This window comes from Folsomia candida, unplaced genomic scaffold (genome assembly GCF_002217175.1).
Source record: "Folsomia candida strain VU population unplaced genomic scaffold, ASM221717v1 Fcan01_Sc022, whole genome shotgun sequence".
NCBI classification, from domain to species: Eukaryota; Metazoa; Arthropoda; class Collembola; order Entomobryomorpha; family Isotomidae; genus Folsomia; species Folsomia candida.
Window position 1 is genome coordinate 739104 of NW_019091214.1, and position 15692 is coordinate 754795.

The window sequence follows — 15692 nt, forward strand, 5'->3', positions numbered from 1 at the left end:
ATGTAAACTTTTTCATATTATTTATGGATTTGAAACGTTCAAAAACCGTTGTATGAAAAGGTGTGAAGAATTGCGAGATTACAAAAAATGAAAAACTGACAAATTTTTTTTTCATTATTTGTCTGTTGATTAATTCTGTTTTTTATTAAATCGATACATTAATAAAATATGTATGTACGTCTTAATTGTTTAAATGCATTTTAACTGAATATGTATTTAAATGCTAAACGGAAAACAAGATTTTTTGAAAGGTGGTCAAAATTTGTAAAAATGCACTTTAACAAAGTAATGTAATTACGTAATTAAGGACGCCACAATTACATAAAAAACATATCGTCTTTTTTACAGGAAGGAGACCGAGTAGCTTATCCTTTTAACATGCTGATAAGACATACTTATCACGTAAATTATTACTTTGACAGAAAGTATAGGGGTTTAAAAGAAGGTGACGAAACGGAAAGTGTCAAATATGTTGGGAAACAGCTCCGTCTTTGTTATAAAATCGAAGACGAGACAATTTTTGGGAAGTAATTATCTAGTTAATTATTAATTAATTAACTCCTTGTTAAATTAAGTTACATATTATTTATCAATTTTTTACACTATTTTTTATACAAAATTACCAATCAATCTTTTCACCGAGTTTTTTTTCACGGATGTTTGAGTACTTTAAGTTTACGGAAGGTAACATTTTACATACAGTTTTAAAAAAGATTGTACTTTTCTTTTTACATTTAATTACATGTACTATATTGTGTAATTACTTAATTATTAGTCAATTTAAATATTCATACTGCACTAAATTTACAGGTTATAACAACAATTAATTGTTTAGCTGTACACATTTTAATTGGGCTGCTATTTTACGCCTCAGAAATCAATTTTACAAAAATGTAGGTATCCCAACGTATAATTGACGTATTTATGTTATACACCTTAATTTTATAATTAGCTAATCCCTCACTAATTTTAAATGTGATTTCACATTGTTTTTACATTCATGCACAAGAATTGCATACGTTTCACAAAAATTAACCTAATTCAAACAAATTGCATAATTGTACATGCATTTTACACACTTAACTAATTTTTAACAGCTCAAATACCAAAAATTTACATGCAACTTTTACATATGTATTGAAGTCATCGTTTTTTGTCTAAATAACGAAGTACTTATATTAATTTCGATCCAAAATTATTTCTTATTTCTTGTTTGACTCTTTATTATTCCTATTCGGGAATAATCTTTTTGAGTTCTTCGGCCGATGCAGTGTCCACTTTGGCGTAAAATTTCAACGCTATTGCGGTGGCTTTTAGTCCACGAGTGCTTCCCGAGGCCTGTAAAAGATGGAAACAATTTAGTTAGTCAATAGCAGTAAAATTATAAGCCTTTAAAAATTGTAACTTTGTGAGCGACAAGTCTCACGAAATGCGAAATACGACAAATTTCCCCAATTTGCGAGGTTTACGATAACCTTTAGAACCCGTAATTTATTTAGAATTTGCACTTACCGAAGAAGTAATGCTCATAAAGTTGAAGAGTTTCTTTAGCACGACCATGAGTGGGAGGAGGGCTCGATTTGGCATAGCGTCTCGTACTTTCTCCACGTATGGCTGCAATAAAATTTAAAAAAAACACAAATTTTAGATCTAAAATAGATATCTTAAAAATAACGAAAGGTTGAAAAAATAACTCCAAACAGAATGGTTCGTAAATCTGGCTATAAATTCCATATATAAATCTGCATACAAATATTATTTTGGCGTCACCGTCAAACTTTCTCTATCAACTCATCACAAAATTTATAAATATCAAATTTGATAAATTTCTAGAACCAAAAATTTTAAAAATTCCAATTTTAAATTTTATCAGTTCACATTAGTTCACAAAATGTAATTTCCTTACCAAATCGTCCATAACTAAGAATCCGATGAGTAACGAGATATAAGCGGCGATCAAACTGTTCTCCATGTGCTTTCCTGCAGTAGAGATCAACTGGTCGATCGTATCCTGAACGGAACCACCCCCACCGTCTTTATCCTCTTGGGAGTCACCTTGCGACTTTGGCTCTGTCCTCTTTTTCGTCTCCTTCTCCCCCGTCGTCAGAATGTTGTCGGTGTGCTGCTCCTCCGTCTTGGCGGATCTCTCGCGATGCAGAAACATCTCGATGAGGGCGTCCAACAGGGGGACGTAATCCGCAGAGTCTGTCAGACAGGATGTCGTCGAGATGGAAAACGGCGTCGAGTTGGAACTCATGGCCAGTGTGGCTTGTAAAATTCTCGACCGATTTTTACGACTCGTTTCTACCAGGTTGAGCAGGAGACACAGTGACTACAAAAATTGAGTTATACATAAACACATTGGAACATTAACTCCATAATTTTGGCATTAATTTCATTTCTAAAACTCACGTGCATCAGGAGATCAAAAACTTTCTCGTCTGGAAAGTGCTTCGTCATTTCGAAGATGGAATGGAGACAGAGTTCCAAAAATCCGGGAACTTCCATCATGATTTCACTCCCTAAAACTAAACCAAAAAAAACAATATGTAAATACCCCGAGATAAGTATCGCTTATCCAGCCTTACCAATCCCTCTGTAATCGTGGGACAAATTTACGAGGAGACGTAACAAGAGGAACAAAATCTCCCTGATCATGACGACCTGTTCGCTGTTCGCCATACTTTGGTCGGACCGCATCAAAAATTCGCGACAGAAGCGAAACATTTCTAAAAATACGGTGGGCGAGGCGGGCGTGCATTTGACGGGCAGACCACCCTCCACGTGGCGGGTCGAAACTTGCATTAAATACCTGTCAGAAAAAAATAATCAGAAATATATCGTAAATTTTTTCATAATTTTGTATTTTCTCCTACCTCTGATTATCTTCATGGTTGAACGTCACTCTGCCCAAGACTTCTAAGCAGCGGTCAATCTTCCGTAACCGCTCGTTGACAACTTCATCCCACTTTTCAGCCGAAATCTCCTCCACGACCGAGTTGAAACAGGACTCGACCTCACCTACGATCGAGTCCAAGCCGCCAAGCGTTCGCAGCTCGTGCTTCACCCATTCACCGGCACGTTTCGAAGTCAAGTATAGCAACGTTTCGAGCGCTAATTCCGATGCCTAGAAAAATAATTAATCTTTACTTTTCTGGTATAATTTTTGTCATGTGACTCACAATACAGTGGTTTTTGAGCTTCGTTCTGCCAGGGCTACCCACCAAAAGATGCGAATTTACATAGAGAATACAGAAGTCATACAAAAATAGGTCTTTTGAGAAGAAATTAACTTTTTATCGTTGTCAAAATACGTATTTGTTTAACTGTAAACAAATCATTTTGACGGCGATAAAATGTAATTTCTTCACAAAATCTGCATTTTCGTATGACTGCTGCATTCTCAGTGTAGATTCTCGCCCTTTTGTGGCGCTTTAGAACGAGGGTCAAAATTGTATTCACATTTTGATAATAATTTACCGTAATTTTCTCCAAATTCAGATGCTTCGCGTGTCCCCGCGCCTTCATTTCGGAACAAAGTTGGATAACGCGTTGACGATTTTTAGCATTTTCCACGTTCTCTCCTCCGTCGTCACCACCATCTGGCCCGAAGTCGGACTTGGTCAGGGCGAGGATAAGTTTGAGACTTTCGGTGTCCAAGTCCATATTGAGGCGATCTTGGGAGAGGACGAAAAGCACGGTGGCGGCCAAAAGGGAAAGAACAGGATGCGAGGGAGAGTCGTGCAGCTCGCGACAAAATTCCGTCACCGTCCCGTGCGCGCGAAGGTGCATCCGGAAAGCTTGGTCCATACAGCGCCCGGCGAGGGTGATGGCTGATAAGCAGCTATAAGAAAGATAAGACAATTCAGTACGGGAATCTGTCATATTTTGAAAACATTGCACATATTTTGGAAATTTTGTGACCTTACAACTTACCGATTATTTATTGGATGCTTATCCTTCAAATCGTCCAAAATGTACATCACATCGCCATCAAATTCATGAAATTCGCCACTCTCTTGCAACTCGTGTCCCGCTTTGACATTTCTCACAACCGTGAACAACTTCTTGGCGCCTCTGCGACACAAAACTTTCGTGTCTCCATCTTCATCTCCACTGTCGGCGTCATCCCCACCCTGCGATCCGGTCGGTTGGGACGACGAGATACGAACTTTCCTCAGAGTAAGATTACTTTCACCAGAAGCGTCGTCGCCACCGTCGTCAAAGAAATCTTCAAACAGTGTGGTTCCTACGATTTTAGGAAATCAAAATAAAATTCCGAAATTATTATTATTTTTTCCCCACTATTTTCTTACCGGGAGGATTATGCGCCGCAGTTTTGCTCTCTTCACTCCCCTCGGGCTTATCCACTTGGCCGAAGGTATGCTTATATACAGCATTCTTGGTGGGAGGCTTATCCGTTTTCGCCCTACTTTTGAAAATCGACGCTTTCTTGGGCGGCGGAGGAGCGACTGCCGCCGTAACCACTGATGATGGCGCAGCAGGTGCTGCCTTCTTCTGAGGCGATAAGTTCATCAACTCGTCGAAATTTTGGCTACTACTCTGCGAATCAAAGTACTGCTGAGAATTTGACGACACGGAAGAAGCTGTTGCATCTTCGGATTTCTGTGATGTCGACATGTCCACCGCAAAATCGTTTCCGCCACTCAATAAGTTCTTCATGGCGTAAGGGGACGAATTTATATTAAAATTTGTTCCGTTCCCGGCCGCCGGAGGGTAGAGTGGAATTGGTCGCAATGGAGCTTCCATGGAGGAGGATGACGACACGTCGTAACCCAGACTGTGACCCCCACCATTGTCTTCTTGGTCTTCAAGGTGCTGGTGGAGGTGACGATGTCGAGGGTGACGGTGATGATGATGATGTTGAACTTGACCTTCTTCTTCTTCCGGCATGAATGCACTCGGATCAAATCGTGACACTTTTGGGGGACTGATTTGACCCAGATTGGCTTTCCGGGGACTCTCCTCTTCATATGATTCGTTCCAATCGTCCTCTAAAATGGAGCGGATGTCAGATTTCTTACTTGGCTGAGAAGGAGGTGGCGTTGTCAAGGGTGGAGGGACGAAATAGGTCGTATTCCCACCGCCACCGAAGGAAGAAGAATTTGCATAAGTTTCTTGCTGTTGTGGTGGTGGTTGCTGCTGCTGCTCTTGTCCCTCGTCCTCCATGGAGGACAGCATTTGTGACAATTTTTGAAACTCGGCATCTTCCTCGAGTTTCTTTAACGTGTCTTCGCCGTGGTGATGTCCATGTGCCGCTGAACTTGCCTCTTGTTCTTCTTCGTGACGACGCGAATAACTTTGTTGTGATTCCTGTGGTGGTTCCTCGTTTTGATTTGTTACCGTCCCCTCATCCCCTCCACCACCACCACTTCCATACCTCGCCGAACTTCTCGTCACTCGGGACGAGGAACGTTTCGGATTCGGAATAACGATGACCGGTTGTGGTGGCGGTGATGGTGAATCCGGTTCTTTGTAAACTACCGGTTTTGCTACGGCAGTAGCATCTCGATTCTTTGGGGGTCGTCCCCTCCCCGGTTTCGTTCCCCCACTTGGAACAATCTTGACCTTTGGTTCCTTCACCTTCTTATCGACACGGGGTGGTCGTCCCGCCTTCTTTTTCTTGGTCGGACTGTCCTCCGACACCGAAACGAACTTTCCCTTGTCCTTAATAATTTTTAGCTTGATCGGTGGCGAGGAAAAGTTTTGCAGGGGCGGCGGTGATGGCGACGGGGACGAATGTTTTCTCTTATTCTTTTTCGGAGGAGATTTTTTATAGCTGGCGGACGGGGGGAGTAAAAGAGGCGCCGTGTCGCCCCCACCACCTCCTTTGTTCAGACTGATGCTGGACAAAATGGGGGGATAAGGGGATGAATTGTTGAGGTGCGCGGAGATGTCGGAGCGCGGATAGTATGGTCTGGGTGGGATGGAAGGGTCAACTTCGACCTCCATGGGGCCTCGCGATTTGAAAAATTTTCTTGGTTTTAGGATCGTCTGTTGTTGCTGGGGGTAAAGGAGCGGGGGTCCACCTCCGGAGGAAGATGTGGATGAGAGTGGATAATGTGCAGCGATGAACGGGTCAAGATGTGGGATTGTGGGCGGTGGTGCAAGTTCAGGGGCCATGCGGGGTCTCTTGTTTAGGGAGGAGAAACGGGACGGTTTTTCTGTAGTGTGTTCATAATCTTCGCCTAAATAATGAGGATTAGAAATTTAAAATAAAAACTTCAAAATTTCGAGATTTATTATTTTGTACCTTGCGAATCCAGACATGACATCCGTGTCGAGGTGAACTGTGCGACACCAAAGCGCCCTATCGCGCCGGCCGCGTGGGACGCAGCGGTGGGAGGTTTCTTCGAGTTGCTGCATGCTTTAATGAGCTTATCGAACTGGAGACCAGCACGCGAACTGGCGCGAGACTTTCCGTACGCCTTATACTTGGACATCTGCAAAGAAAGATATGAGTAAATTTTAATGTGTAATTAGTTATTTAATTAATTATTAGTTATGTTTTACCTTAAATGGAAAAGATGAACGTTCACTATTCGTTTAAAAAGCGGAGCACTATAAATTCACAAGTTTTTCACTCTCTCTCATTCCCAAAACTTTTCAAGGGCGAGAGATTCCTTAAAAATGGATAAAATTTATATAAATTGATAACTAGTTTGATTTAATTATTCATTTTTTAATGAAATTTGATGAAATTTAAATTTTTCTGGACAAAATGTGTTTTCAAGTAGTGAATGTGAACTGTTTTGATTTTTGGTGGCTCGCGTCAGTTTTCGTTCTCGGCCGGGCAAAGTGAGAGGCGGGCGATGCGAATCTCAAAAAGTGACATTGAAAAATTTGCAAAAATAATTTTGATTTTGTGCAAGTTTATAGTTTCTGGTAAAAATAAGCAAGAAATATTTTCAAATTAGTTAAAATAGTGTGAAAACTGCTATAAATAAATAGTAATTTGCAGTACAGTTCTTCACACTTGGTTTTAAATTAGAGTTTATTTTTTCCAAGTTTTTTGCAAATTTTTCGCAAGTTCTATCTTGTCAATTTAAATAAAGTTTGTGCAATTTCTCCCCCAAAAAATTAACTAGTAAATTAAATATTTAATAATTAAAGTACATGATGACTCAAAACCTGACGATCTTAATTATCTCCCTCATTATCGCCGTACTTTCTCTGCCGGCCCCTTCCACCGGGGACTCGGCGAAAGAAAATAAGTATTCAAAAGAAGCCAATCTCAACCTCAGAGAGTTGCGTGATCCGTTCCGCATGGCAAAAGTTAACGCCGTCTGGAACAAGGCGTTACACGTAAGTAAAAAAACACGATTAATTAATTAATACCTTCAATTAAATAATTGCACTTACATTTAACAGAAATTAACCGACACAAAGTTAAAATCCTTATACACCGATTTATCCGCGCATGATAGTGAACAAGTCAAGTTAAAACGACTCTTGAGCGATGGTCTCGACCAGGACGGACTTCAAGAAGCCTTGGTCCGCAAGAAGTTTAAAGGTGGGTCGAGTTACTGTCCCTAACTTATTTATCAACTAAATATTTGTGCGTATCTTGACCTTGTGGATGCTTTCAGAAATTCTATCGAATTACGGTCTCCTCGAACACTTTGGAGAATCTCCTCCCCCAAAAAAACAGCCAGGCGAAACTTTCTCCCGAGATCACAACGAAATCAACAAGTCTCTCTTCAAGGATAAGAAGCTGGCGAAATTGTGGGAAAAAGCGGAACGGTCAGGATTTGACGAGAAGGAACTGAAAGTTCTGAAACAGGAGTTTATCCATCATCAGGATAAAATCGATGAGTATTATTCCATCCTGGAAAGGGAGGACTTGACGAATAACGAGCATTCAAGTGAGTCATGTGGGGAGCATTTTTACATTTTCCTCCAATTTCTGCATAAATGTTGATAAGAATTTTACATTTAAATCAGTTTAAGATCAAAATTACTGATGTTTTTTCAAATGTTTCATGACTTTTCGAAAATTTTACATTTTTCCATGTTTGTACAAGTTTGATATCATTACTAATTTTTACGGAAATTTCGTATTTTGAAGTATACCTCAGATTACTCTAGGTTATGATCGTCATTTAAAGTTTGATTTCGGGTACAGTCTGTGCATCCTAGTGAGCGAGTGAGTTTTCCTCCTCACCACTTACCAGTAATGTAAATGATTTTTGTCACTAAAACTCATGGATGTATAAGGATGAAGCGACGAGAGCTCTTTGTTAATAGAGTAAGGGGGATAAGTTCAGGCCAGTGCCTGAGTGGTGGCGACTGTGTCCTATAGAAACTGATATAGCGAACTTGCACGCCACATATAGGACACAGGCCTTCTTTTCATCCAGCCTCAAATTGTGTCTCGGGTTCTGTGATAGTTATTATTTTCTCTGTCAGAGCGCTCCTCTTCATCCGTTTTGATCGAGTCTCCAATTTAACTATGGTGTTACGAGGCATTGCTAAAACTTCTAATTTGCAGCTAATACAAAATGGATTTATTTCATTTTGGTGGCAATGCATTCCTAAGTTTGTGCTTTATAATTGCCATGTTGCATAAATTCCATAATAAATTTCAGAGAAAAGTATTAGATTGGAACATGATAACCTCCATGTTCCTGTCCAATACTTTTCTCTGAAATTTATTATGGAATTTATGCAACATGGCAATTATAAAGCACAAACTTAGGAATGCATTGCCACCAAAATGAAATAAATCCATTTTGTATTAGCTGCAAATTAGAAGTTTTAGTCGGGATTTTGCTCCCTTTCTGGTTCGCGATGCCCCGTTTTGGGTGTGGGAACGGTCACTCTCAAAATCCAAAGCAACTTTTTACATGCAATTGCCTGTATTGTTTACATGAAAATCAGCTGCTCTCTTCGCCCCGCCCCCCCTCATTAGCAAAAAATCTCTCGGCACACAAGGAGACGCAACCGTCGTCTCTGTCTTTTAGTTATGAGATTTTTTCAACGTATATGCATTCTTAAAGAATAACCTAATTTTGAAAGGTTTAATTACGTCTATTGCGTTTTTCAGATTTTCTCGATCCTCTCTCCCCCTCTGAACATGAAGACCACCTCGACAAGTCTAAACTCCCCTCGAGCAAATATCCCACGGGGGAAGGTCGTCTCTCCAACGTGAACGATGTCCGCACCAACCACCGCAATATCAAGGACGGGTATGACATCCTGCACAAAAAGGTCGCGTCAGGTCCAAACTCACAAGAATTTGCGGAACCACGTGTCGCAAATTTATGGGAACTTGCCCGTCAAGGTGATTTCAATGAGGACGAGTTGGAATCATTACGGGTAGTAATAATAAAATAATCAATTTCAAAATTTCCGTTTTAAAATTTTATGAAATTTTATTTTTTTCCAGCAAGAACTAAAACATTATGAGAAACGGATGGAAAAGATGCACTTTTTCACATCTGAGCTCGCCGCAAAGAAGTTGAAGCACAATAATAATCCCGACAAGGAATTTCACCACACCGAGAAGGATACGGAATCTTTCTACGAGGATAAAGTAAAACGACATGAGCGACACTTAGAAAAATTGCACTCTCAATTGGAAACTAAAATTCTGAATCGACACCAAGACGGGGAACTTTAGTTTACTTATTTTATACATGTATGAGAATTAAGACAAGATGACTGACTTTTTGACTAATTAATTAATGATCTGATGATAATGCCATAATTGTATTTAGTCTTTGTGATGATTATTTTATATTGATGAGAAATAGCTGTGAATAAGGTTCCATTATCGAAAACTAGCTCTTCCGACCTGTACCAGAGACAATTTTACCAAATAAAAATTCCTGACTTCTTTCGAAACATGATTCATTTAGAGTTCGATACCTTTATTAATTTTGAAATGTTTCTCACCAGAAAAATTAGTAGTTCTACAAATTTTGACCCTAAGAAATATTCCAAATTAACCTCTTTAGGGCTACAAACTACAAATATTCAACTAATTTACATAATACTTACTCAAAAATGATCATGAGAATCTGCAAAAAATTAACAAAACTTGTTGTGTTACTTACACTAAAAACTACTAAATACTTAATTGTACAGGAGCACCCCAACTTAACTAACTAACTACTCCACTAATATTTACACAAATTAATTAAGACATTTATAATTACTTAAAATTAGAAAGAATCCGAACAAATTGTTGCGTTAATTACACTAACAATTAACTGTACAGGACCAGCCCAACTTAATTAGTTAATTAACTAACTAACCCACCAATAATTGCACAAGTTATTCATCATTATTTACACCAATCCACCATAAAAATCGGCCGCATTTTGTTTCGAGGATGACGGCAGGTTGGATTTCGACTCATCCTCCAGCGTCGGTTTCGACTTGTGCTTGACCTTTTCTTTCTTCCCGACCGTCATCGACTCAAAGTAGGAAACGTTCCAAAATTTTATCACCTCTTCATCCGATCCAATCGACGCGATGAGGTGACCGTCATTGCAAACGTCCATTTTTTCAATGGAGTAAGGAACCTGTCCCACGAGGCCGAGATACTTTTGGGGGTAAAAGTTCATGGCGCGGATGCAGCCGTCCTCCCCGCCCGTGAGGATGATCCGTTCCGTGATGGGAATTAAGGCGTTGATCGCTTCCGGCTTCTTTTTCTTCGTTTTCGCCCCAATTCCTGTATAAATGTCGGCGTGACGGCCAAATTCGTTCCAGTTGAAGACGTAGACAGAGCCTAGAAGAGATATATAACTGGTGTAAATATTTGTGGTCAAAATTTTACAAATTTTGAAATAAATTGATAAAATTATGGTATACGTATAATTGCATTAAATTAAATTAAATGTAAATTAATTTCTTCAAATTGGGCAACATTTCTAAAATTGTAAAGAAAATTGAGGAACGTTTGCATAAAATTGTTACGTTGCGTGAAATTCATTCCAAATTCAGATTTGAAAAAATATGAATTAATTTCAAAATTTCACAAAACCTTTCACCTTAAAATTATCCCCCTCAAAATTTCACCCCTACAAAATTACCTTGTCCATTCCCCACCGCAATTTTTGACTCTTGCTTAAAAAGTCCAATGCAATTAAATTCCGACTCATAAATTTCCGACTGCGTGTCGATCGAGCCGCCACGAATCCGGACGGCGAAAAGGGACCCATCCGTCGCCGTGCAAGCGAGCAAACGCTTTTCGTGGCTCGTTATCATGGACGAAATACAGTCTTCAGAAACTTTCAGATTCGCGTAGGAATTTCTGGTACGTAAATCCCACAAGAGAAGATAGCCGTCGTCATCCCCCGTCGCGAAAGTGTTCTCGTCAATCGAGTACAGTGAGCTAACGGCGGCTCTGTAATTTAAATAAGTAATTAAATATTTAGTTGGTTTAGAATGTCAATTAATTTAATGTTTGTACGCACGTCGTCGCCTGTTTGATCCTCCTGTCCAACCGGAGCCCTTCTTTGACGTCGTAGATATGCAAATCGTTCCCATTTCCGCAGGAGGCGAGCATTATTTTGTCCCCATCGGTGGTGTAAGTCACCTCACGGCAAATTCGACCTTCCTCCAAGGATACCGAGCCTATAAGGGTGTTGGCCTCGTCAGAGTACGAGTACCTGGAGGAACAATGAATTTACCAACTTAATTAAGTTCACCATCATATTTTTAAAGTATGCAATAACAAATCAAGTTTCAATTTCAAGTTTACGAATATATCATGATTTTCATTTGCAAACTTACGAGTTTACGCAATTTTGGAAGAGTTTGCAGTGTAAAGCTCTTCGAAGTTAATTAAGTTTTGAAACTTTTATGTATTTGTAAACTGAATTTTTAAAATTCAACTTCACAATATCGAGTTTCGTTTAAAAATCTGAATTTACACAGTTTACAAGCCTCAGTCATTATCTAATTATTACAACTTTGACAAAAAAGTCGCACGTGTGGCGTAAATTTTCTCTGTAAACTCTGCTATTATTTTTAGATTCAAGCTTCTACAGTTCCAACCCTGATTTTCCTTCATTTCATAAATAATCTGTGTAAATTTTTGCAAAATTACACTGTTTACAAGTTAATTAATCATTAAAAAACTATAAACTCGTCCTCACATTCTGAGATCCCCATCGAACGTAGCGACCGTGAGGATGTCCTCACTCTGGTGGAAACTCATGCACGAGGGGGAATGCGGCGAGAGGTCGAGATCGGGGGGATGGTTCGCCTTCTTTTTCTCACGCGCGGCCTGGATGGATTTTATGACCGGGTCGTCCTCATCAAGGTCGGGATCCTTGTCGTCCATTTCTTGACGTGACGATTTTTTGTCGCCATCCTCGTCTTCAGAAGAGTCGGAATCGTCCTCATCAAATGAAGAATCGTCTGAGGAATTTTTGTCATCATTTTGTACGACTTGAGTTTGGTCATCTGTTGATTCGACGTCCATGTCAGATCTGGAGTATTTTATAATTAGTTTATAATTGTTTACGATTAATTCATAATTTTATAAAATTCTTACTCTATTTCCGAAGATTGTTGTTGACTATCGTCGGAAGATTCTTCTACCCAGGTTGTGGGGGTGTGTTTCGTAGGAGTGCCTGAGTTTTCAGGGTTCTTTGCCAACATATCGTTTCCAGTAGGTCAGGTCAGGTCAGGTCAGTTAAGCGGTATGGGTTTCTTGGCTTCGTCTTTCTTTTTTTGACAAAATTTACGAGAAAATTGTCCAACGGAAAGAACCCGGAAAACGAAACGGCTCAATTGAGCAAGATCAATGTAGTGGGTAGGAAGGGTCACGGGTCACAAGTTAAAAAAAATTGTGATTTACAAAATTTCCAGGAATTTTGATAAAACTGTGGAACGCAGAGCAGAAACCTCGTGCGATGCTGACTTTTATTCAATCCTGACACAAACCCGGTTGGGTCCAAGGCTACCCCAAAACTGGATTTTGTTCACGTCTCAGGTTAGAAATCTGGAGAAAAAAGATCAAAATTTTGTTAAAATTGAAAAATTGGATTCATTTCTCTAATTTCATCACACACACGAAGAGAACACTCCTTTGTGCAATATTTTATCATAATTTGCAATTTTTTGCAATTTTTTTGCACAAAAATTGATTTGTCTCAATTGTCTGAGATTACCCATTAGTAGTATTTTCACTTCATAAGAATCTCAATTTTCCCAAAAATTTACCCTTTGCAAGAGAAATTTGCAAATAACAATTTGCAAAAAATAGATACACAAAATTCGCAAACAAAAGCTTGCACAAAATAAAAACAAAATTCGCAAAAACTACTTAGTCGGTAACAAAACACGACCACGCTTGCAGTTTCCACAATCGCCAAACTCCAACTAGTTGGACAACTTTGCAAAAATTCGTGAGGTGTTTGCACCCGATTCTGACATCAAGGTGAAACTCGACTCCTGATTAATTTTAAAACAGATCTGCCCATTTAATCCGTCACTAAATTCCACTATTATTACGTAAATTGGGGCACTCATAAAAATTTCTCCAATTTATTCATAGATACGCATCACCCAATTCAAAGGTAGATTTGTATATGCATTTTTAAAAAATTTGCAAACATTGCAAAAACACGGGAGGGTGAAACTATATTTACATATAAACAACCTATTATTGCATAATAACTGGCGTTTTTCTACCTACGCCTTAACATAATGTCCACTTCGAAGCTATATTTATTTCGCAAAATTTGCAAAACATTGCCAAAACAAAGTATACATGCAAAACAACTTACATAATAACTGACCTTTCCCTACGCCTTAAAATAGTAACAATTTTGCAACGAAACTCTCCCACACAAAAACAAACGTCACTCACATAATTTCGCCAATTTATCTCTCCAATTAGGAGCTATATTTATTTACAAAATTTGCAAAAATGTGAGACAAAATTTGCAAAAATGTAGGACAAAATATGTATGCAATTTACTCAGAAAATGGTCAACCTTTCCTACCTACACCTTGAACAACTTGGCAGTGAAACTTTCACCCCACGCAAAAAGTAAAAATTCTGTCTGGCTTCAATTCGCGAATTAATGGCGACATTTCCATTCCTCGATCCAGTTATCGCGTATCGATTATTTATTCTACTTCTGCTGGGTCGTTGTATAATGTCAATAAATAAGCGAGGCAATGACCACACACGCAACAAAAACTGGATTGAGGTAGGACTGTCGGGTTGTCCGTTTATTATTATTTTATGGTCTTGTCGGTGTCACATCCTCATTTTTTATGCATGTCGCGGATCCTGCATACAGGGTGTCATCACCAGAGGACGGCTATTTAGTTATTTTCAACTTTTTCATTAGGTGCTGAGAGGCAAATTTTGTGGGTGTGTTGACTAACTCGCATAGATTACAAAAATTTCAAATATTTTTTACATAGTGTGACATATTTCTAGGTTTTCAGACGTACAAATATTTCCGCTATTACTTTTTAAAAATGCATAAATTTTTTTAAAGTTTTCAAAAATGCATTATGTAGATAAATGCATTGTAAATGTGTTGTAAATATTTCTAAGATGTTAGACTAAAATTTTTGACTAAAATAAGTTGAATCACAAATAAACAAAGCCCCAAAAAATGGGAAATCTTAGTGAGTCAGCGCAATCACAGTTAATAAATAAAATTAGATTGAATAATTTTTTCATCACCGCTCTCGGTATCATCTTTCCTGGAAGCATTAATTAATCATTTAGAATAATTGCTTCCACCCTCAAAGGGTCTGGAGATTTCATCAGAATAAGAATTAACAGAATATCCAAATTTATATATCGAAATTGTAGACTTTCAACGCTTTCTAAATTTAAACTTCGCAGTTCACAATTATATTTCATATCGATTAATTTAGCCAACTTCTCGTTCAATAGTAAAAACGCCATCTTGTAATCTCAATTAATTTAATGACTGCAAGAGTTCATGCGTATGCAAAACTAAATTTACAGTGGGCCAAGTAAAAATTATCCCGAGAGCGGTGATGCAAAAGTTATTCAATCTAATTTTATTTATTACCTGTGATTGCGCTGACTCACTAAGATTTCCAATTTTTTGGGGCCTTGTTTATTTAAAACTTGTAATTGGTTGTCAGAGACATTATTTTTACTGCACAACCGCCGTTATTATCGGCACCCTGAATATTTTTGTTAAATTTTTGATTTTCAAACTTGAATAACGCCGTTATTTCTCAACCGATTTAGGTCATTTTGCGCTTAAAATGTCCGGAATGACTTTGACTAAAATATTTGCAATAAGCGAGCATGCTGAGACACACCACTTATGAATCATAAAAATAAATATGTTTTCAGGGGAACATTTTTGCACATTTTGGCACATAACTTGGGTAAAAATCAAAAATTCGCCAAGTCGACTAGCACATCTTTTCTAAATTACCTAAAAATGATCTGTGCAAAATTTCATCAAAATCGGTTGAGAAATGGCTGAGAAATCGACTTATGTCACTTTTTTTGGGTGGGGTAAATGCATACTTAGCAAATTTTTGTCGTTGTCAGGTGTTTGCCTCACTAAGAAAAATGCAGAGCACGGCAAATATTTGAAAATACAAATTTAAAAAAAATCTTCTTTTTGTTTCCTACATACATATTTCGTAAATTTTTTGCCATTTTTTGTAAATACTTTGGCTTTTTTTAATAAACATTAAATATG

The 15692-nt window shown here is 38.5% G+C and overlaps 3 protein-coding genes across 4 annotated transcripts; 1 reads left to right on the forward strand and 2 right to left on the reverse strand.

Annotated features, from left to right (window-relative positions):
• Nucleotides 1–117: 117 nt before the first annotated feature.
• On the reverse strand, nt 118–6780 carry LOC110858700 (protein wings apart-like). Its single transcript, XM_022107552.2, has 11 exons — nt 6535–6780; nt 6275–6464; nt 4317–6209; nt 3937–4249; nt 3481–3844; nt 2877–3127; nt 2589–2812; nt 2413–2528; nt 1907–2332; nt 1513–1614; nt 118–1338 (listed from the first exon to the last, which is right to left on the reverse strand). Exons 2-11 carry the CDS (start codon nt 6462–6464, stop codon nt 1231–1233), a joined length of 3987 nt encoding a protein of 1328 aa, XP_021963244.1. The 5' UTR covers nt 6535–6780; the 3' UTR covers nt 118–1230.
• Nucleotides 6781–6832: 52 nt separating this feature from the next.
• Nucleotides 6833–9872, forward strand: LOC110858728 (alpha-2-macroglobulin receptor-associated protein). The gene is made up of 5 exons (XM_022107589.2): nt 6833–7326; nt 7393–7534; nt 7611–7886; nt 9068–9339; nt 9410–9872. The coding sequence occupies exons 1-5, from the start codon at nt 7138–7140 to the stop codon at nt 9641–9643; spliced, it is 1113 nt and encodes a 370-aa protein (XP_021963281.1). The 5' UTR covers nt 6833–7137; the 3' UTR covers nt 9644–9872.
• Nucleotides 9873–13338, reverse strand: LOC110858727 (WD repeat-containing protein 55 homolog). Of its 2 annotated transcripts, none has more exons than XM_022107587.2 (6): nt 13201–13338; nt 12530–12979; nt 12129–12464; nt 11445–11639; nt 11061–11374; nt 9873–10756 (listed from the first exon to the last, which is right to left on the reverse strand). In XM_022107587.2, exons 2-6 carry the CDS (start codon nt 12634–12636, stop codon nt 10314–10316), a joined length of 1395 nt encoding a protein of 464 aa, XP_021963279.1. In that variant the 5' UTR covers nt 12637–12979; nt 13201–13338; the 3' UTR covers nt 9873–10313. The 2 variants fall into 2 exon arrangements, with proteins under 2 accessions (XP_021963279.1, XP_021963280.1); XM_022107588.2 differs by lacking the exon at nt 13201–13338 and having other exon boundaries at nt 12530–12608; nt 12836–12972.
• Between the last annotated feature and the right edge of the window lie 2354 nt (nt 13339–15692).

Bases quoted from the DNA above. Each gene is read 5' to 3' on its own strand.
- LOC110858700 (XM_022107552.2), bottom strand. From the start codon at position 6,464: ATGTCCAAGTATAAGGCGTACGGAAAGTCTCGCGCCAGTTCGCGTGCT. The intron at 4,250-4,316 runs GTAAGAAAATAG...CTAAAATCGTAG, and splicing joins TGCGGCGCATAATCCTCCCG to GAACCACACTGTTTGAAGAT. The intron at 3,845-3,936 runs GTAAGTTGTAAG...TCTTTCTTATAG, and splicing joins AAGCATCCAATAAATAATCG to CTGCTTATCAGCCATCACCC.
- LOC110858727 (XM_022107587.2), bottom strand. From the start codon at position 12,636: ATGTTGGCAAAGAACCCTGAAAACTCAGGCACTCCTACGAAACACACC. The intron at 11,640-12,128 runs GTGAGGACGAGT...TTGTTCCTCCAG, and splicing joins TTCGATGGGGATCTCAGAAT to GTACTCGTACTCTGACGAGG. The intron at 10,757-11,060 runs GTAATTTTGTAG...TATCTCTTCTAG, and splicing joins TGCGGTGGGGAATGGACAAG to GCTCTGTCTACGTCTTCAAC.
- LOC110858728 (XM_022107589.2), top strand. From the start codon at position 7,138: ATGATGACTCAAAACCTGACGATCTTAATTATCTCCCTCATTATCGCC. The intron at 7,327-7,392 runs GTAAGTAAAAAA...TACATTTAACAG, and splicing joins TCTGGAACAAGGCGTTACAC to AAATTAACCGACACAAAGTT. The intron at 9,340-9,409 runs GTAGTAATAATA...ATTTTTTTCCAG, and splicing joins ACGAGTTGGAATCATTACGG to CAAGAACTAAAACATTATGA.